Here is a 22,127-nt window from a genome sequence, read left to right as displayed (position 1 = left end):
ATTCCGTTACTCCCCAAACCTGCACTAAATGTAGTCATTTTATTGATATTTAGTTTCTTTTGTCTTTAATTAGCATATTTGGTATTGGAGTAATCCAAAAGTCATTGAAAGTAATCCAGTTAAAGTAACCCTACCCAACCCTGCTGGTTAATGACAATATTACTTTTTTGTTTTTTGTAAAAATTTTGAATAACAACCCCTGGGGTTGATTTTAGACCCCAACTAAGCAACCAAGGGTAAAATAGATCAATTCAAACCATCCATGCCAATCTTTTGACATCAAAAATCGGTAAAACGTATCGTGCACACTATTTTTAAGTGCAATAAACAATCAGTCTCCAGAATATGAAAGAATAAAAAGGACAATGTGTGCTCGAAGAGGAAAACCTTTCCCAAAATGAAAAGGTATTGCAATCTTTAGGACCCTTTATTTAGTCTCGCTTCAAGATAAAGCAGCTATAGACTAAAATCCTAGTCCCGAGTTAAGATTATTTGTTGTTTAGATTTGAAGGAACAAAAGAAAAAAACTAGTCGTGTATAATGGGAGAAAAGCAGTAGTCTAAAAATATTTTTAGTACCATGGAACAGATTTAAGGCTGACTGTTCTTTGTGATTAAGGGCTATACAAATAAAAATGACTTGACTCGACTTGAATGGGGGTTTTTGTAGAGGTTTATTGTTCTATGTCCTTTGTCAATTATCCATTATCCATTGTCGGTCAAATCATAATACACTGCAAACCCATTAGGCCGAGACACTTGCTCCCAGCCAAGAGGCTGAGTCAAGGTCCTAGCCACTGGAAGTGGAGATCACATATTACCTGACTTGAATGGGGGGGGGGGGGTATTTTTAAGGGTTATTGTTCTATTTTCTTTATTAGTTATCCATTATCCGTTATCGGTCAGTTCATAATACGCTACAAAGCCAAGGAGCCGGGACACCTACTCTCAGCCAAAAGGCCCGAGTTAAGGTCCTAGCCTCAATGCCTTGCTGCACTGTAAGTTCCTAAATCCATTTTGTAATCACTAACCACTAGGGATGTAGATGACACAGGAAACGGCATTCGATTTTATTGCATCGTCACACTGTTTTCACTCACGGTACCCTGTTGTTCACTGTTTTGGCTGAACTCTTTCCCATAATGCTCCATTACAATGTTGTACAACAAGGTGCTGTGAGTAACAATAGGGTGATGATCTCATATCTTTTAGATTTAATTTTCCGTCTCTGTTTCTGTTCGGAGTATTCGCTCGGAAAATGCTGGTGATCCCAAGAGCCAAGAAGAAATCTGCCGGCTCGAGAGCCATTCGGGCCCTGTGTTGTGGAATGCCCTGCCATCTGAGATTCGATCTGCAACCTCGTGGAGCTGTTTAAATCTAGGCTTAAAACACACTTCTATTCTATAGCTTATGAATGGCCTATGTTTCTTGTTGTTGATATCTGTGTATTGTTTGTCGATCCCCTTGCAACATTCATTTTGGCCTGGAAGGAGGATTACCATTTTTGAGGTTTCTTCATTTTCCTCATGCTGAGTTTTTCCTTGCCCTCATGTAGGTTTCAGATCAGGGGATGGTGTAATAGTAGTCTGTACAGACCTTTGAGACTTCCCGTGGTCAAGGGCGTCAAAAATGAACAAGAGTTAAAATCAAATCGAATGCATTTTGCTATGTCACATTCAATCTTTGTGGCCTAGCAGTTAGGATTTGGCTCGCTCGCTGCTGCGCTCCAGGATCAAATCCCATTGCATCCAATGCTGGTCAATCTTTGTCAGCAATATTGGTCAATCATTGTCAATTATGGTGATATAGTACCGTAAATCCTTGAATAAATGAACACTCAAAATTTGAGATTTTTGGAGGTGAAAAAAATTGCATTTTTTGTGAATAAATATAGTATAAGCAAAAAATGAGGGCAAATTATTATTATAATTATTGTTTTTTTCATGCGGCATGGTAACAAATACCCGACGGCCCGGTATTGGTCCGTGGCCTGGCGGTGGTTGCTGACAAATGGTATGTAAAACTGCAAATTGATGTCTATACAATATGGACATCTCAGGTAATCTCAGCTCTTCACAGAGGATAAATAATATGACTCCTTTCCATTGATTTCTTAAGGTTTATAAATGAAATTTGCATTCAATTCCAGACCTAAAGGGATCTCAGTTGACAACAATAGGAACACACTTAGAGTACATTTTCAGATCTGACTTGCTTTTACAAAGGATTGTGTACTTAAGTCTGGATTTTGCCCAAGAGCCAAACGGAGTTGACATTGTGTAATATTTACAGGGTTGGGTAGGGTTACTTTAACTGGATTACTTTCAATGACTTTTGGATGACTCCAATACCAAATATGCTAATAAAAGACAAAAGAAACTCAATATGAATAAAATGATGACTCACAACACGTGGTAAGCTTTCTCTCCTGGCTTTGATCTCTTTGATCTCCGGCAAAACTAATATCAAATGCGACAGAAACAAAATGAAAATAAATCCAAACAGCTTGCCGACATCATTTTTGCCCTTCCATGTATTCCGTTACTCCCCAAGCCTGCACGAGTCATTTTATTCAGATAGTTTCTTTTGTCTTTTATTAGCATATTTGGTATTGGAGTCATCCAAAAGTCATTGAAAGTAATCAAGTTTAATTAACCTTACCCAACCCTGAATATTTACTACTCATTCAATTTAAAACAAACAAACTGACAAACAATATTGATTGTATATATACTCATAGTTGAAGGAATATTGACATGAGGCTCACCTAAAAAAATGGCATGGAATGGTCAACTTGAGCCTCCGTAGTTTATATTCTTCCTTGAGCTTTGTAGCACTACACAATACAGCAACATCTGGTGGTCAAATATTACACAGCGGTCTTTAAAAATCATATAAATTTCCTTTGCTAAAATACTCTCACTTCAAAAGAGGAATCACGATTACTTCTCAAACATTTGGTTATAAAAATTAAACTACAACTATATTTTATGTCGAATTGTTCTGAGAGAAGGAACTCGTTTTGGTGGTTAAGTGGGGCAGCTAGCAGTAGCAAGAGCAAAAGACTTAGTGGAAAAACATATAATAAAAGGAGCAAAATTATTAACTGGCGAAAAATAGTGGTGTTCGGTACCTTCAGCTCTTCATGTAACCACATAGTGTCGCTGTTGTAGCGCTCAGTCTTGTGGGAAGGGGGGCGTGGTTTCAGAGGAACTCTGACGTCTAAATCAGCTTAAGTGAATACTAGAAATGTTTGTTTACTACTTGAGCAAACCCAAAACATATAGTATTTTTATAACTCTCTTTTCCTTGAAAGGGTTCAGTCCATTTGAGTCCAAGCTTTGCATCGTAGTATTTCTATAGTATAATTTTTGTAAGGGCTATACAAATAAAAATGACTTGTAGTATCACTGTAGTCGTATTTTGCTATACTGTTACCGTCGTTTTATTTTTGTAGTGTTTTATGTAGTATTTTTGCAGTTGTATTTTTGTGGTATTTCCAAAGTAGGATATTTATTCATAGCATTATTTCAGTTGTATTTTTGTGGTATTGGTGTAGTATTTCTGCAGTAAGATTGTTGTAGTATTTCTGTAGTACTTTCACAGTATTACTGTATTTTTATTTTGAAGTATTTTGTAGTATTTCCATAGTACAATTTGTGTAGTATATCTGTAATATTTTTTTAAGGAATTACTGTAGTTGTATTTTTATAGCATTTCTGCAGTACTTTTTCTGTAGAAGTATTTCTGTCGTAATATTTATGCAGCTGTATTTTTGTATTATGTTACTGTAGTTGTACTTTTGTTTTATTTCTGTAGTCATAATTCTGTAGTACTGTATTGCTGCACTATTATTGTCGTTTATTTTTGTAGTTGTATTTTAGTGGTACTTCCATAGTAAAATCTTTGTAGAATATCACTAGTATTTTTGTTGTAGACTTTAGGTAGTATTTCTGCAATCAAATTTTTGTAGTATATATGTAGTATTTTTATAGTATTACTATACTTTTATCTTGAAGTATTTTGTAGTATTTCTACAGTAGTATTTTGTAGAATTTCCATAGTACCATTTTTGTAGTATATCCAACATTTTTTTAGTATTACTGTAGTTTTATTTTTGTAGCATTTCTGCAGTACTTTTTCTGTAGAAGTATTTCTGTCGTAATATTCATGCAGCGGTATTTTTGTATTATGTTACTGTAGTTGTACCTTCATTTTATTTCTGTAGTCATAATTCTGTAGTACTGTATTGCTGCACTATTATTGTTTATTTTTGTAGTTGTCGCTAGTATTTTTGTTGTATTGTAGTAGTTAGGTAGTATTTCTGCAATCAAATTTTTGTAGTATATATGTAGTATTTTTATAGTATTACTGTACTTTTATTTTGAAGTATGTTGTAGTCTTTTGAAATATTTCCATAGTATAATTTTTGTAGTACATCAGTAATATTATTTTAGTATTACTGTAGTTGTATTTTTGTAGCATTTCTGCAGTACTTTTTTCCGTAGTATTTTTCTGTCGTAATATTTATGTAGAGGTATTTTTGTATTATAATGTTACTGTAGACAGATAGATACTTTATTCATCCCCATAGGGAAATTCACACACACAGTAGTTGTACTCTTGTAGTATTTCTGTTGAAGTATTTTAAAGTATTTCCATTATAGTATCGTTGTGGTATTTTTTAATATTACAGTAGTTGTATTTTTGTTGTATTTCGGTTGCATCATTTATGTAATTGTATTTTTATATCCTAGTATTACTGTAGTAGTATTTCCATATTCTTTTTTAGCTTATCAGAATGAAAATAAAATATGTTAGGTTCCTGTTTTAAGCACTAAATTTGAGATTTCGTTTTGTAGTAATCTTGTTGTATTATTAGTATTTTTGATGCACAATATTATATTTACCATTATATATATATCTTCATTGTATTTGGACCATTTTGTTGGGTGGGCCGGACGAAGAAACCTGATGGGCCACATGTGGCCCACGGGCTGTAGTTTGCTCAGCACCCCCAAAGCTCTGAACCTAAAATCTTCCCTGGCCGACAGTGATTATAAAAATCTTCGAAATAAAAACAGATACTTTATGCTCTTTTGAGTCTTTATTTACTAAACTATTTTGTACAAACAATTAAAAAGTACATTTTCCAAATCTTGTCAAAAGTCTTACAATAAAGTGTAAATTGCAGTCATACACTCATAATGTAAATAATCTCCCTGATAAGTGTATCTGATAATCAGCTACAGATTTGTGAAAGTAAATTATCTCTGCAAAATACAAACATAGAATGGTATTGGGTTTTTTTTTAATCGATTGAGGACGAATTTTTACACAGCGTTCTTAAAATGTATGCGTCTTGGCCATAATTCAGGATTGGCTCTCACGCTAGCACTTGAAATACTCTTATACAGAAGAGTGAAAGGAAACATGTCAAAAACAGGTGAAATAGTTTTAGATATGTCAAGAACCGGAACAGGATCAGGACCCAAATGCGTGACGTTTCTCACACAAGCCTTTTATTTTACGGGAAATGGGGAGTCATGCACGTTAGGCAGCACTCTGGTGTGGAATGACAGGAAGCCAGAGGCCGACGAGATCGATAACGATTGCCAGAGTAGATATCAGACAGACGGGGTCCATACCGGACAGGAAGGATCAATAATGAAACAGGATATCGAAATAAAACAGGACAAACTAGACGGGAACGAAAACTGAAGAGAATAATAAACAGGACAAAAATAAACGGGAACAATACCAGACAGGAAATACCAACAGGAAAACAGGACCGAGTCAAAACCCACGCCTTGCGGGGCAGAGGTTCGTTGCCGGACAGGCCAAGGGAGTGTGAGAGCGCTGAGCTTTAATAGAAGGTAAGCAAATCTGTCAACGAGCCGCAGATGGCGCCACACGGGCGGGGCCAATTGGGCGCCATGGCAACAGCGACAAGACACACTGGTCAAAGGTTCGCGTTTTTATACACTTTTCAAACTAGCTAAACTACAGCACTGAAATGGGCTCATAAACCTATGTCAAAAGCTTATTTGCGCTGGCGAAATGGTTTCAGACACACTATTCAAAGGTTTGTGTTGGTATACCAGCATGCCTATTTACAGTACTGAAATGGGCTCATAAACCAATGTCAAAATCTTACAAGCACAGGTCAAAGGTTTGCTTTTTTGCACTTGTCAATCAAGCTCACTTACAATACTGAAATGGGCTCATAAACCAATGTCAAAAGCTTACACGCACTAGTCAAATGCTTTCAGAAAGACTGGTCAAAGGTTTGCGTTTTTATGCACTTGTCAAACAAGCTCAACTACAGTACTGAAATGGGCTCATAGACCTATGTCAAAAGCTTACACGCGCTAGTCAAATGTTTTCAGACACACTGGTCAAAGGTTTGCGTTGGCATACCAACATGCTCATTTACATTACTGAAATGGGCTCATAAACCCTTTTCAAAAGCTTGCATGAGCTGGTCAAATGTTTTCAGACACACTGGTCAAAGGTATGAGTTTTTATACAATTGTCAAACGAGGTTACTTACAGTACTGAAATGGGCTTATAGACCTATGTCAAAAGCTTAGACACACTGGTCAAAGGTTTGCATTGGCATACCAGCATGCTCATTTACATTACTGAAATGGGCTCATAAACCTATGTCAAAAACTTACACGCACTAGTCAAATGCTTTCAGACACACTGGTCAAAGGTTTGAGTTTTTATACACTTGTCAAACAAGGTCACTTACAGTACTGAAATGGGCTAATAGACCTATGTCAAAAGCTCAGACACACTGGTCAAAGGTTTGCGTTGCTATACCAGCATGCTCATTTACAGTACTGAAATGGGCTCATAAACCCATTTCAAAAGCTTACATGCGCTGGTCAAAAGTTTTCAGACATACTGGTCAAAGGTTTGCGTTGGCATACCAGCATGCTCATTTACATTACTGAAATGGGCTCATAAACCCATGTCAAAAACTTACACGCACTAGTCAAATGCTTTCAGACACACTGGTCAAAGGTTTGAGTTTTTATACACTTGTCAAACGAGGTCACTTACAGTACTGGAATGGGCTTATAGACCTATGTCAAAAGCTTAGACACACTGGTCAAAGGTTTGCATTGGCATACCAGCATGCTAGTTTACAGTACTGAAAGGGTCTCATAAACCCATGTCAAATGCTTCCAAACACACTGGTCAAAAGCGCTCATTCACTTAAGTGAGACATGTTTATTCACAGTGCTGAGATGCATGCATAGATGTTGAAATACACCCATAAACATATGTCAAACGCTTTCACACCCTCTGGTGATTTGTTTGTGTTCATAAAGATATGTAAAAAAAAATGATGGCCCAGACGGCACCCCGTATAAATGCGATATGGATTACAGGCTGAAACCAGCGATGCTGTGATCATTCTCCAGGTTTTACGTTTTTCATGTTGGAAATAAACCATGAACAGAAACAAAATCACATTGTTTCACTGCCAAATGATTTCACTTCATCCATCCATGAGAATAAGAAGCAGAAGGCACAATTCATCGCTTGCTGTCGTGAATTATTGTGAGGAAGGCCAAACTACCCCGCAATTAAAATTGTGAGTTAATAGGCACGACTGCCCGGAATTAGGATTTTTTTCACTATATGAGCTAGCCTAAAATATATACACATTTGCTCCCCTACTTACGACCATTCGACTTACGAAAAACGGTATATCCGAACATTTTTTGCGGGGTGTCGACATTGCTGTAAGTTAGATTTTGTATAGTGGACCTTTTACAAGTACAGGACAGTACTGTAGTACTCCTTTCTGCCACTACCAGGCATGTGGCGCTGTGAGAGGTCACCCAGCATCCACTCCAAAGAAGAAATCCGGCTTGTACTTCCTGGTTTGGGTGTATACACACTGCACTGTATCTCTAGCGCGCTAAGAACTTTGACGTATTTACTGTTTTATATCTCATGCATCCATCCGATACGGTTGATGTCAAGTGTAAAGAAGAGGCGAGCTGTCTCTTTTGAACTGAAAGTGGAATAAGAAAACTTGATGCGGTGGAGAAAATGGTCGGATCGCTTTTTTTCAGCCACGGAGGAGGACCTCTTGAAACGCATCTTCCAAAAGTAAGTTGAACTTCACTTTATAGAGCATTACTTTATGAAATGTTTATATTTTTAGTACAAAACAATACAGGTTACTTATACAAACCTTAAACATACAAAATATAGCAATGGAGCAACTTACCAACAAATTTAACTTACCGACGACCGTCCGGAATCTCGTTCGTAAGTAGGGCAGCGTCTGTATACAATATACTTGTATACATTCTCCAATTGGCGAACCGAAATGCGAGATGTCCTTGCTGAATATTGTTGCAGTAAACTCAGCAGACTTTGGCAAATAATTCACAGTACCAAATGAAGCTGAACTTCACTTTCAAACTAAGTGTAGCGTACAAAGTAGAAAGTAAAACAAGAGAAATGCACTTTGTGTGTGATCCAAAAAGTCCTAGTTGTACATCCCAAAAAGCAGCATTGGGAATAACGGCGTTATTTTTCAGGAACGGTGAGTTACTTTGAATAAATTGAGACGAGGTGGGTTGGCGTGGACCAAATAGCTAGCTAAAAATGACCAAGAACGCTAGATAGCTAGCTATAAAGGACAAAAGTCAAATATTAGCTAGGTAGCATGCAAAACAAATGTAAAAAGCTAGCTAGATAGCTTGCTAAATAGCTAAAAAGGTGGAAAGAAAGCTAGCTACTAAGCTTCAAAGGTAGCTTAAAAAAACAAGAATAGTATTCTCTTAATTAGCTGCCTTAAAAATGACCATTACTCCAATAGATTTTTTTTGTCTGTGTGTCCCCTGCCCACTGCCCGAAGATAACTGGGATGGGCTCCAGTACTCCCGTGACCCTGCTGAGGATAAGCGGTGCAGTTAATGGATGGATGGATTTTATTTACTTAAATTTCTAAAATAAGCTATTGTGTTATTACTATGTTGTTACTATGTTATTACCGGGTTAATGCTTGAAAATGGGTTCAATAGACTCAAAATCACAATGGGCCTGCAGGCACCTCAACTGTCCTTTAGGGGGCACTAGATTGTAGAACACACACGCTAAAAAACTGCAAAGTAGCGATAAGTAAACGGCGAGGGATTACTGTAAAGGGGCGTGGCCCGGGGTCTCTTCGATTTGTGCTTTCGAAATGTAAACTAACGCGCGAGGCAATCTATGGCAAGAAGATGGAGACCCTTACTCCTGAAAACCCCCCAGGGGAGTTTCCTCGACAAGAGTTTTCCGGTTTTGTGACATCACACGTAGTGTTCGCGGGGGTTAATGTAAACCCCGTCCGACCCCCTGCCGTGAGAAACCCACTCGGGTCTACCGGGCGGTCTCACCGAATGGGGGGTCTTTTGCCGGTTCGGGGCGGTCTCCCGAGATCGTTCGGTTTTCCGGTTCTGAGCGGCGTCCGTGACGTGATGCTGAGGATGAAGGGGTCCCGGTTTTACCTGCTGACACAGGTGACCCACCTGCAGGGGGCGCAATGGGACGGCGGGCGCTTGCTCCGAGTAGGGGGGAGGGGGCTTGTGTGTTGGGGGGAGGTCGATCCTAAAAGCAATAAAAAAAAGGCAGTAAACAAAAGAGCCATAAAAGTACAAATATAGGTATTTTTTTCAGACAGAGCCACACCATATCTATAAAGACAAAATCCATCAAAACAGCCAAACCCGCTCTCCAAACAAAAACTAATTCTTTAGCACATTTTCTTTCACTGTGGTGCTATTCTGAGTTTTCATTTTCTCCACTTAAAATCAAGTTTTGCTCCTGCAGTTACCCAAGATTGTTGAGGCTCATTTTGTCCTGAAACAAGGTGCAAGCAAAGTTCCATTATAAAAAATGTCACAAAATTCTGCAAACGAGGACAGCAACGTATTGAACTGTGGTGCAGACTGCCCTGGGCGAGGAGAAAGAGGACCCTGTGTATAGCTCTGCTCATTCTTATTGCCCACCCAATCAAATTGCTAGCAGTGCTTTGCTAGAGCTTTTGGGTAAAACGTTTGTTCTGAGGCTTTTCATCTTAAAGTGTCTCAATAATGAACATAGAATGTTTCATGAGCAGGCGTATAAAGCAATGCTGTCAAATAAGGCCCGCCAAGGTTTTTAACACTCAGAGAAGCACAAGAGAAAAACTTGCAGAAATTTAAAATATGCCCACTGGCGCCACTCACAAAGCAACTGGAGCTATATTTCTCCCTCTCTTGCTTACTTTTTGTCCATCTCATTTTACTCTTTGTTTTTCTCTGGCTCTCTTTCTGAATATGTCTTTCTCTCACTCTTCTTCTTTTTCTCTCGTTTACTCTTTTTTTCCTCTCTGCCATCTCTCTCTCTCTGTCTCTGCTTTTCTTTGTTTTGCTTTCTCTCTTTTATTTCTTTCCATACTTTTATATTTCACTGTCTCTTTGTCTGTCCTCGTCTCTTTCTCCATCTCTTACTTTGGCTCATTCTCTCATTCTCCTGTTCTCTTTTCTCTATCTCACTTTCTTGCTCTCTCTCACTTCTCTCCCTTGATTTTCTTTATCTTATTCCTGTTCCCTCTTGTTCTCTATTGCTTACTTTGTTCTTCATCTTTCTAATTTTAAAGCAACGTACACACGTTTTTTCTTTACAGCACTTTTAAATTGTTTTTAGCCTGTAATAGTTTGCATGGACAAACTGGACAAGCTGATGCTGGCGGTGAGCAATCTTGAGCGAGGAGCAGTCTCTAGTGGTATCCTCTGGGGTTTCTTCATATATCGACCAATATTTTTTGTAAAAAAACCCAAACCTCATAAACCAAAATTCTGGTGTACGTCTATATTTTGAATTGAGTGATCTAAAATAGTGCAACACGGAATGATTTTCTCTGTAAAAATAGCAGTCGATGCTGTGCTAGACACTTGTGTCAGTGATGAAGGAAAATGATGAGGTCCGCCCCGATGCCCTCTGGTCCCAACGGGATGTCTGGCCCGTCACGCTCTAGGATGCTAACTTTATTACAGCGCTGCAATTCGCGGTTCTGCTGTGTCACTCTTCAGTTTTTTGTTCCTGTCCTTGGACCAAAAACATAAGTCCTGCATTCTCATCAAGTGTTTCAGTTTTCCTATTGAACCTTAACCCCTTCCCTAACCTCTTAACCCTCTAACCCTAACACCCTAACCTAAACAAACACCCCAAATGTCATGATTGCCGATTCAGGGCACCTGTGACTGCCCAATTGGCCCTGAGCGCTGATTGGTTCCAAGAGGAAGCTGTCAGACCGTCTGTGAACCTATGCTCCCAGCTAGGCAAGCTCCTTACCTACCGACATTTTCCTGCCCCGTTTTCTCCTGCCTGATACCCGTTGCCGACCTGTTTCTGGACCCGTTTCTGCCCTGCTCTTCCTTCCCGACCATCGACCTGTTTTGCCCCGTTTCCTGCCTGATACCTGTTGTCGACCTCTTTTCTGGACTCGATACCGCCCTTGCTCTCCCGTCCCGGCTAGCGACCAGTATCCCTGCTGCCCTCGTTCGACACGGAAGTGCCACTTCGGCGTTCCTGCCACCTGCTACCAGTGTCTGTCGATCATCGGATCGTGGAAGCAAGCACTGCTCTCTTTTTCAATAAAACGGACGCTATTGGGTCCTGTCTCAATTTTCTAGCTTGTGACACCAAACCCCTACCAACTTTCCTATATACTCCAAATTAACCCTAACTCCTTCACTATAATCTCTCCTCACTCTCTATCCTTGACCCTAAATCCCCCAACCCTAACACATCAACCCAAACACATTCTAACGGCTTTCCTATTTATTCCAAAGTCGCTAACTCAGACCCTAACCCCACCACCCAGTAACCCCCTAACCACCTAAACCTTTAGCAATAAACCCCTAACCCCAAACTAACCCTCTAACCACTAACTCCTTCTCTATCCTCTACTCCAACAAGTCTCCAACTTGGTGCCTGGGGGCACTATAGTTGAAAAAGGTCTAAGACCCCTTCTCTATCCTCTATCCTAACCCACTAACCTTAACCCCTTCCTTAACCCTTTAAACCTCTAACAATAACCCTTTAACCCCAACACCCTAACCTAAACCAACACCCCAAAACCCTACCAGCTTTCCTATTAACTCCAAATTAACCCTAACCTCTTCACTATCATCTACCCTCACTCTCTGTCCTTAACCCTTATCCCCCCAACCCATAAATCCAAACACACTCTAACTCAAACCCTAACCCCACAACCCCGTAACCCTATACCCCTAAACCTTTAACAATAACCCCTAACCCTATCCTAACCCCAAACTATCCATTAACTCCCTAACCACTTTCCTTTCTACTCCTAAGTTAACCCAAACTCCTTCTCTATCCTCTACTCCAAGAGGTCTCCAACTTGGTGCCTGGGGTCACTTTAGTTAAAAAAGGTCTAAGACCCCTTCTCTATCCTCTATCCTAACCCACTAACCTTAACCCCTTCCTTAACCCTCTAACACTAACCCTTTAACCCCAACACCCTAACCTAAACCAACACCCCAAACCCCTACCAACTTTCCTATTAACTCCAAATTAACCCTAACCCCTTCACTATCATCTACCTTCACTCTCTACCCTTAAACCTTATCCCCCCAACCCATGAACCCAAACACACTCTATTTATTCCAAAGTCACTCTAACTCAAACCCTAACCCCACAACCCTAACCCATCCTCTACCCTAACCCCCTAAACCTTTAACAATAACCCCTAACCCTATCCTAACCCCAAACTACCCACTAACTCCCTAACCACTTTCCTATCTACTCTTAAATTAACCCAAACTCCTTCTCTATCCTCTACTCCAAGAGGTCTTCAACTTGGTGCCTGAGGGCACTATAGTTTAAAAAGGTCTAAGACCCCTTCTCTATCCTCACCTGCTAACCTTTACCCCTAAACCCAACCCTGACCCTCTCAGCCCAAACCCACGGGATTGGCTTACATTTATCCTCTTGTATTTTGCCAAGGCACTGGTTGGTTGGATCCTTAAATGACACAGGGCACCATTTCCTGTGGCGTGTCCTGGGCAAGTACAGCCTGGTGACGCCCATCCCTCTCCAGGCCAACACGTGTGTCCACCCGGTCTCGAACCGGGGACCTTTTGCGTTTCAGGCGACTGTGCAAACCATAGCCATTTTTACCCTGCCCGGCCCCTATTCACCCAATTCAGCACTCGACTCCAAAACTCATATTTCTCTCTCTCTCTGTCTACGTCTGTCTTGTTATCTCCCTCTCTCTCTTTCTACGTCCGTCTATGTTTCTCTCTGTGTCTGTCTCTCTATGTCTGTCCATGTTTCTCTCTGTGTCTGTCTCTCTACGTCTGTCCATGTATCTCTCTGTGTCTGTCTCTCTACGTCTGTCCATGTATCTCTCTGTGAATGTCTCTACGTCTGTCTCTCTACGTCTGTCCATGTATCTCTCTGTGAATGTCTCTACGTCTGTCTCTCTACGTCTGTCCATGTATCTCTCTGTGTCTGTCTCTCTACGTATGTCCATGTATCTCTCTGTGTCTGTCTCTCTACGTATGTCCATGTATCTCTCTGTGTCTGTCTCTCTACGTCTGTCCATGTATCTCTGTGTCTGTCTCTCTATGTCTGTCCATGTATCTCTCTGTGTCTGTCTCTCTACGTCTGTCCATGTATCTCTCTGTGTCTGTCTCTACGTCTGTCTCTCTACGTCTGTCCATGTATCTCTCTGTGTCTGTCTCTCTACGTCTGTCCGTGTATCTCTCTGTGTCAGTCTCTCTACGTCTGTCTATGTATCTCTGTGTCAGTCTCTCTACGTCTGTCTATGTATCTCTGTGTATCTCTCTCTCTCTCTCTCTCCCTCTCTGCTGACGGGCTTCAAACCAGGCTCAAGGGGAATGGCTTTCGGTCCGTCCTCTTTCCCGTCGAGTCAGATGTCTTTGACTTACACTTTGTCGGAAAAGGCCGGCGTTGGGGCCTTGCGGGACGTCACCAGGACGATGATGAAGACGGAAATGAGGAAAAGGGCCAGGACGGCTCCCATCGCTGCCCCCACCACTGCCAGGGAGTTTGACCTTTGGGCCTGAGACTGCTCTGAGAGGAGAAAAACAATAAATGTTATTTGGGTAGGCCTGAAAAACTGCCTGTGTGAAATAAAACACACCATATTATCTAAATATGGCTTCTGTTGTAGATGAATGTCAAGTTTGCAGCATGGCGGAAAGAAAAAAACAAAACCAAAGAAAAGTCTTTATCCTTTTTGTCTGCATCCTTCAGCCAAGGGATGGGAAAAATGAGAACCATGGATTGGTTTGGCCATGTTACCTGGCTGGGAAGGAAAAAGAAAACCTTCCTAAGAAGTCTTTATCCTTTTTGTCCGCATCCTTCAGCCGAGGGATAGGGAAAACGAGAACCATGGATCGGTTTGGCCAGGTTTCCTGGCCGGGGATGCGACGATGGCTTCTGGCCTTCTTGGTCACCGTTGTCTTCAGGCTTGGGCCGGGGTAAGCGAAACAAAATTCCAACCAATTTTAACTCCAGTTTTTCTAACTTTGAAACGCTCCCGAAGACTGGAAGGTGACAAAAATAGCATACAAACACTCATAGAAATGCTTGATTTAATCATTTTAAATTCTACATTTTTAAATTATTTTCCTATGAAAATGTTACCTTAATATGAAAACTTTACTGTGAGATTTTATATCTATTATAGAAAGGAGCCATTTTTTTTTTCATATTGCCTTAACCGGCGCATACGTGACTTTTATTTTTAAGTAAAACAACATTTGTGTAGGTTTACTCAATGTTCTCTGGTTGATTGTTGGTAGTCATCAAATACAAATACAGTGAGTGCTTTGTGTGTGGCACCTTGGCGACCTCCAGTGGACATATTTAACACTGCAAGCTATTGTGACTCATTTTTTTCATGTGCTTCTCTCAGAATTGCTTCACGGGCGACATAAAATGATAAAAGGTTTGCAATATTTCAGTTCTTTTGAAAGAGACCCATAATCACCCATTATATTTGCATTACAGATAATAAAGAACGCTATCAAAATAATTGTAATTTTCTGGGACAGTCCTTTATGCCTTTACGTAAAATGATTAGAATTATTATAAAGGATTGTATAAGAAATATACAATACCTTGACAATCGTGGCTCGTTTATTCAATTACTCATTAATTAAGTATTTTACTTGTTTTCTTGTCAACCTTAAAGGAGCTGAACGGAATTTGGAATTTTTTACTCATTTCTGCTACCCTCTGGCGTACGTCATCGCTGCAGCCTATGTCAGCAGGTTCATGATGCATGTGCGAGTACGTGCATTTCTTTTAGACGTGCTGGCATGAACTATTCTTTTTCATCTTTCGTGGAGTTTGTGTTTAGACCCTACTTAGAGTGCGCCGCTTCTTACTTTCGCCATTTTCATTGCTACAATCTCAAAAACAACCCTGAGGCTTTGCCCTCCCCATTCCTCCTACATAATGTATTCCACCCCGAACAGCTTTACTATGTGAATTTCCCTTCGGGGATGAACAAAGTATCTATCTATCTAAAAGTAAAGTAAAAGCAGTGTGGCACCGTTGAAAAAATGAAAAACATAAGGGCTTTTTTAAAGTCAGGGCTGTCGTGACCTGCAAGGCCTTCTCAGCTGGCCTCAAATATATCGGAATCATATGTTAAAATAATTTTGACAAGCAATATTAATCAAATCATTCCAAATTGTAATTGATTTGCACCGCTTGCGCTGCTTCCAGATGTGTGCATTCATATTTAAACATTTAACCAATCATATTTCAGCCATTAGTTGTTGCTAGGCTCAGAAATTAGCCAAATGCCATTAAAAAATAACCTTGAAAGTCGTGTACCATAAAGGTTTAGCCAAAAATTCCGATATGGTCTTTAGCCACCTGCTAGCGGACCTTAGGTGACGTCATCGATTTCACAAATAATGATTGGCTTATTGACCAAAGCCGTTAAACTTCATGAGACCGCGCTGCTCAAGGAAATATACTGCTGTGTTGATTTAAAAGCGAAAGTTCAGAAAATTCCTAAATAAGCGAGTTTTTTCGAGTAGGAAAAGGTTTTGTCCGCGACTTTCAGCCTAGAGGTAAGATCTTAAGCCAGAGCCCAAGCCTGACGCAATCAGTTTCAGGGCCTGTTGGGCCTAAGATGTCAATCAATACGTTTGGGTATAGCGAAGCTTCTCTTGAAGCCTTTCCCTCCTTCGGTTATCCACCCTTCGTTGTTCTACTTAGTTTCTGTTCATACAGTCTTTGATTTATTTGTGTACAAAAGACAGGCTCTACATGTTGCGTGGGGTCTTTAGCATTTGCCCTGAGCCGGCGGACCCAGAGCACCGGGCACCAATCACCTCTACTCCCTCTGAAATTTCACTTTTATGTTCAACTTCCGATTTTCTTTTATACAAAAGACAGGCTTTACATGTCTCTTGGGGTCTTAAGCATCCGTCCCGCACCGGCGGACCTAGAGCACCGGGTACCAATCACCTCTCGTCCCCCTGAAATCTCACAAATGATTTTTCACTTTTAAGAGCCAGTTCGTTCACAAATAACCAGGGTTGGGTAGGGTTACTTAAACGTGATTACTTTCAATTACTTTTGGATTACTCCAAAAGAAAAATGGAAAATATGCAAATAAAAGACAAAAGAAACTAAATATGAATAAAATGACTCCATTTTGTGCAGGCTTGGGGAGTAACGGAATACATGGAAGGCAAAAATGATGTTGGCAAGCTCATCTCATCTCCCATCTCATTAGCTGTACCGCCTATCCTTATTAGGGTCGCGGGGGGGCTGGAGCCCATCCCAGCCATCTCCGGGCAGTGGCCAGGGGACACCCTGAATTGGTTGCCAGCCAATCGCAGGGCACACGGGGACAGACAACTCACTCGCTCATTCACACCTAGGGACAATTTGGACCGGCCAATTCACCTGAAATGCTTGTCTTTGGAATGTGGGAGGAAACCGGAGTGGCCAGAAGAAACCCACGCCAGCACGGGGAGAACATACAAACTCCGCACAGTAAGGCCGGTAGCTGGATTTGAACCCACGCGGAAGGTTCCCACGACCTCAGAACTGTGCCGCACACGCGCTAACCACTGCTGTTTGGATTTCTTTTCATTTTGTTTCTGTGGCATTTTATGTCAGTTTTGCCGGAGATCAAAGCCAGGAGAGAAAGCTTACCACGTGTTGTGAGTCATCATTTTATTCCTATTTCGTTTCTTTTGTCTTTTATTAGCATATTTGCTATTGGAGTCATCCAAAAGTAATAAAAACCAGGATTCTCCCAGGTAGGGTGACTAGACATCCTGCACCGTCCTCGCGGTGCGTTCGAAGACCGAAGACAAAACTGGTAATTCTGGCCTTTAAGAGCATCTTGCGCTACATGATACAAATCTCATCAGTCACTGGAGTGTAAACAAGTCTGTTCAATGATGATGAATAATCCCCATTTTGTGAAACCCCCCCCTTCAGGTCAAGTATTTTTCTAACGTCTGTAGAATTAGCATTGTTAGGCCATATGCTTGCATATGACCGCCCCCAAAAGGGATCAGGCTTAACTGTGATTAAGATGTGTCCCCCTCCCCCAGGGAAGAGGAAAAAAGGACTAAAATATAGGGGGGAAAAAAGAAACAAAGGACGGAAAAAGGAAATGAGGGAAAAGTAAGAGAAGCCAGAAAAAGGAAGAAAAAAAAGACATGTTTTTGGGTGGTCCCTTTATTGGTATAGTAAAAAGAATTATATAACAATATGGGTGAAATTACTGAAAAAATAAATAAAAAAAAAACAACCAAAACACAAATAAGGGATGAAAAAGAGAAAAGCATGATAAAAGCAGCAGCGAGCTAAGAGAAAAAAAAACAAGAAAAAGGAGGTTTTTGAGGGTCCCTTTAACTGATATATTAATAGTAATAATTTAATATGATGCCCAAAATACTTAATATTTAAAAATCTAGTATTCTACTAAATTATACTAGCATGTATTCTTTTCATTTGCAACTTTTTGTACCAAGCAACGTTGAAGCCAGAATCTCTTAAAATCACACCAACAAAATGTCAATTAAAAATATTGACAAAATCGATGAATTACTAAATTAATAAATATTAAAATATTTACAGGACTACAATAAAAAGACAAATACGTCATTTTAACTTTTTATATACTAATATAAATTCAAATGTGGGGTGAATTGTTTTCTTAAAAAGTTGAAAGGTAAACGTTTCCCCTCAAATATGTGATGCACAAATGAGTTCAAAGAGCCCGTATGCTTTGATTTCCACTGTGCCCATGTTTTCATTTTAGTTATAATAGTGTAGCGTGAAAGTGGTGAATGTAAGAAGCGACCTCCTAGTAGTCCAAACAGCAATCCGAACCCCAAGAATTATGAAAAAAAGATGAGTTCATTTAAGCGCCGCTATAAAATGCAGTAGCCACCCACAGACAAGCTTTGCCCACCCAAAAAAGTGTGGATGTAGTACTGCCGGCAGTCTGGGAAGTGCATATACCATCTCATTCCAACAATATTGTGTATGTCAGCATCATCTACCTTTTAACTGGTCTCTTTGTGTACTGGTCCCTTAAGAGTTTTTTTTGCAAGCTTTTGACAATTCTTTGGAAATGCGCAAGGTAGAAGTCATCATAATGAGCGATAGCCCAACACAAATTCCGTAACTTCTTGAAATGTTGCCAAAATGTCTTTAATTTGGGCTGATGGAATGATGGTTGCAGCCTTCTTGTCCAATCTGAATTCCTCCAGCACAGTGTGTTTTCATACCTTTGATTTATCTTTTGCTTGGTTTCGATGGCCAGAAAAAGTCTCTTCCTCTTCTTTTGTCCCACTGATCTTGGCGTCAGCAATGCATGGCGCCTACCTTTATCGGCAGCATTGGGGGTTCAGTGTCTTGCCCAAGAACACTTCGACATTTAACTACAAGAAGCCGGGAATTGAACCTACGACAGCTCTGGTCCAGGGAAGACTGCGCGGAGTCATCCATGCAAGGCGCCTACCTGTATATCAGAGGCATTAGGGGTTCAGTGTCTGGCCCAAGGACACTGACATTTAACTACGAGGAGCCAGGAATCAAACCTGCGACCTCTGATCTGGGGAAGATTGCGTAGAGTCAGCCGTGCAAGACGCCTACCTGTACATCGGAGGTTCAGTGTCTTGCCCAAGGACACTTCAACATTTAACCCACAGGAATTGAACCTGCAACCTCTTTGGTCCGAGAAAGACCATGCAGAGTCAGCCATTCAAGGAGATCACCTGCATATCGGTTCAGTGTCTGGCCCAAGGACACTTGGACATTTAACTATGAGGAGCCAGGAATCGAACCTGCGACCTTTCTGGTCTGGGGAAGAATGCGTCGAGTCAGCCATTCAAGATGTCTACCTGGACATTTAAATGTAGAAGTGTCCTTGGGCGAGACACTGAACTTTAGCTCAGGGAATCGGGAATTGAAGCCGCAACCTCTTTGGTCCGAGAAAGACCATGCAGAGTCAGCCATGCAAGGAGATCACCTGCATATCGGTTCAGTGTCTTGCCCAAGGACACTTGGACATTTAACTGAGGAGCCAGGAATCGAACCTGCGACCTCTCTGGTCTGGGGAAGACTGTGCAGTCAGTCCTACAAGGCGTCTTGCTGTACATCGGAGGTTCAGTGTCTTGCCCTGACAGACTGACAAAGAGAGAGTGCACTGGAAACTTCAACATTTAACTCAGGGGAATCGAACCTGCAACTTCTTTGCTCCGAGAAAGACCATGCAAGGAGATCTCCTGCATATCGGTTCAGTGTCTTGCCCAAGGACACTTGGACATTTAATTCAGGAATAAAACCCGAGGAAGACTGCATGGAGTCACCCATGCAAAGCCGCCTACCTGCATTCGGGGGTCATTAGGGATTCACTGGGGCGAGCCAGGAATCGAACTTGCGACCCTTCGGTCCCGGGACGAGCGCTCTACCTCCCGCCCCGATAGAGCAGTGGGCTCCTGCCACATCACTCCGACAGAGGACGAAAGGTGAGGGGAGGAAAAGCACAGGAGCGAGGGTCAATTACAGGTGATTTAGAATAGGAGGAGGGGAGCCGAAGTGGCTGGGGGGCGGCGCGGTGCGGGGAATCAATAACGCTCCGCCATGAATCTTAAAGAGCAGACAAGTGTGGACTTTTGGGGGGGGTGAGAGGGGCGGCCTCACCCCCACGCGCCCTTCGTCTCGTCCGGACCTCCAACGAGAGCCTTTTAAAAAATGCAAGTCGTCAAGCCGGCCTCCATAATGCGCCGTGACTGACCTTCGTCGAGCGGCGAGCCGAGAGCGCCGATGGGAAACGGGAATCCGGAACAAAATGGAGTACGATGCTATTTGAAATATAAAAATTGCTTATGGATGTCTCTATATACAAAGAGTTTCAGGTTACAAAGAATCGTAACAGGAAAATATTACAAAAAAATGAGAGTACGCGCTGATATTTGCGACTCCCAGTCAAGGTTCCCTCTAAGCTGCGTGTGTGCGCGATCGCGCACTACCCAGAGCTTTTCCGCGCACAAGAAAATCTAGCCAGCGCACAAAAATCAGGGCTCAAAATTGCTAATTAAGAAGCCAATTAAGTCAAAGTTACAGTGCATGATGCGGTATTTTGAAGTCAAGGTCGAAGTAGAACAAAGTTGAGTAGTCAGTAGAGTTTTTCGAGAACCGGCTTCTTCGGCTCGGCTCACTAAAAGTTACCGGCTCTTTCGGGTCCTAAACGGCTCTTCGGGTTGTTTTTGGTTCTTTAATCCCAACATGACCGAATACTATGTAAAATTATGCTCAAAATGACTTAAAGGAAGGGGGGAATAGAACAAAAAAGAAAAAAATACCAAAATGAAAAAGTAGTGAAAAGCTGAGGGAAAAAAAGAAACAAAAGGAAGAGAAAAAAGGAAAAATTCAGGAAAAAAGCCAGAAAAAAAAGAAAAGAAACAAAGGAAAAAAAGTAAATAGAGAACAAAAAGAGAAAAGTAACAGCTAGGAAAAAATAAACACAATGAGATTTTTTTAAAAGGAATTTTAAAAAAAAGTATGAAAAAAAATGGCAAAAAGAAGAAACAGTTTGTGTAGCATTCAAATAATTTTCAATGATATCAAGTGAATCTTGTTGCCAACATTGTACTTCCACTAAAAAATGTGATTAAGTACAGTTCTGTATCTTACTAAATAAGCCCCCAAAAATGTTCATATTATGCGACAAAATATGTCAGGAAATAAAAAGAAATGGATATCTTGTGAAAGAATTGCTGTTGCTCACTGTTGTTTCAAGCGTTGCTCACAGACTTTGTGTGAACGCTCAGACCCGTAAGGAAAATTACAGGGAACATTGCTCCCAGTATTCCTAACGTAAAACAAAATGGCTATCGCTTAGAATCTGCCTGGCATTCAGGTGCCAATGCGTGTATACCAGCGTGCTCTTCGTGTCACCGTCACAGTTCAGAACCATGGAGAAGGGGTTCAGGTGACATAGCTAGGAGGACACATCTATCATTCAATCAGCCTACATTGATTGTAAATGGTCTGCATTTGTATAGCGCTTTTAAAGTCAATGAAGACCTCCCAAAGTGCTTTACAATGTGCTTCACATTTTTCCCTTTTACACACGACCCAACCAATAGTAGCGTCAGCCATGCAAGGCAACTAACTGCTTATTGGGGGCATCAGGGATTCAGTGTCTTGCCCAAGGACACTTCGACACATATCTCAGAGGAGCCAGGAATCGAACCTGTGACCTCTTGATCCCAAGACGAGTGCTTTACCTCCTGAGCCAATGCCACCCTAAGACATTTTATCAAGTTTCGAAATTTGGCACTGGGAAAAGTGTTCACAAGTCGGGCTATCGCTACGTCTGCCTCACGCATTTCTGATAGATTGTCAAAAGCAGACGTCATTGGATCAGTTTCTCAAGAAATTTGAATATTTTTATCATTTTGTTTAGTCTTCGTTTTTTTTTTTACATCATGTGCCCCTCGTTTTATATTTGTGCGTTCATCTAATTTGAACACGTATTTGTTTCATGTTAGGATGCTCTTTAATCATTTGTTGAAAAAAATATAC

At 40.9% G+C, this 22,127-nt stretch overlaps 1 protein-coding gene across 1 annotated transcript in view; it reads right to left on the bottom strand.

Annotated features, from left to right (window-relative positions):
* Nucleotides 1–7,226: 7,226 nt before the first annotated feature.
* Nucleotides 7,227–22,127, bottom strand: part of nectin3b (nectin cell adhesion molecule 3b) — a 56,903-nt gene continuing 42,002 nt past the window's right edge. Inside the window, exons 6-7 of the mRNA XM_088321096.1 lie at nucleotides 13,973–14,117; nucleotides 7,227–9,620 (exon numbers count right to left, since the gene is read on the bottom strand). Of these exons, the coding sequence (XP_088177222.1) occupies nucleotides 9,323–9,620; nucleotides 13,973–14,117 (443 nt within the window). The 3' untranslated portion in view covers nucleotides 7,227–9,322. The remainder of the gene's footprint in view (nucleotides 9,621–13,972; nucleotides 14,118–22,127) is intronic.

Source organism: Urocampus carinirostris, chromosome 17 (assembly GCF_059441175.1).
Source record: "Urocampus carinirostris isolate Australia breed hairy pipefish chromosome 17, RoL_Ucar_1.0, whole genome shotgun sequence".
In the NCBI taxonomy this organism is placed as follows: Eukaryota; Metazoa; Chordata; class Actinopteri; order Syngnathiformes; family Syngnathidae; genus Urocampus; species Urocampus carinirostris.
The sequence above is the reverse complement of the archived record's forward strand: the minus strand, read 5'-3'. Positions and strand labels throughout refer to the sequence as shown.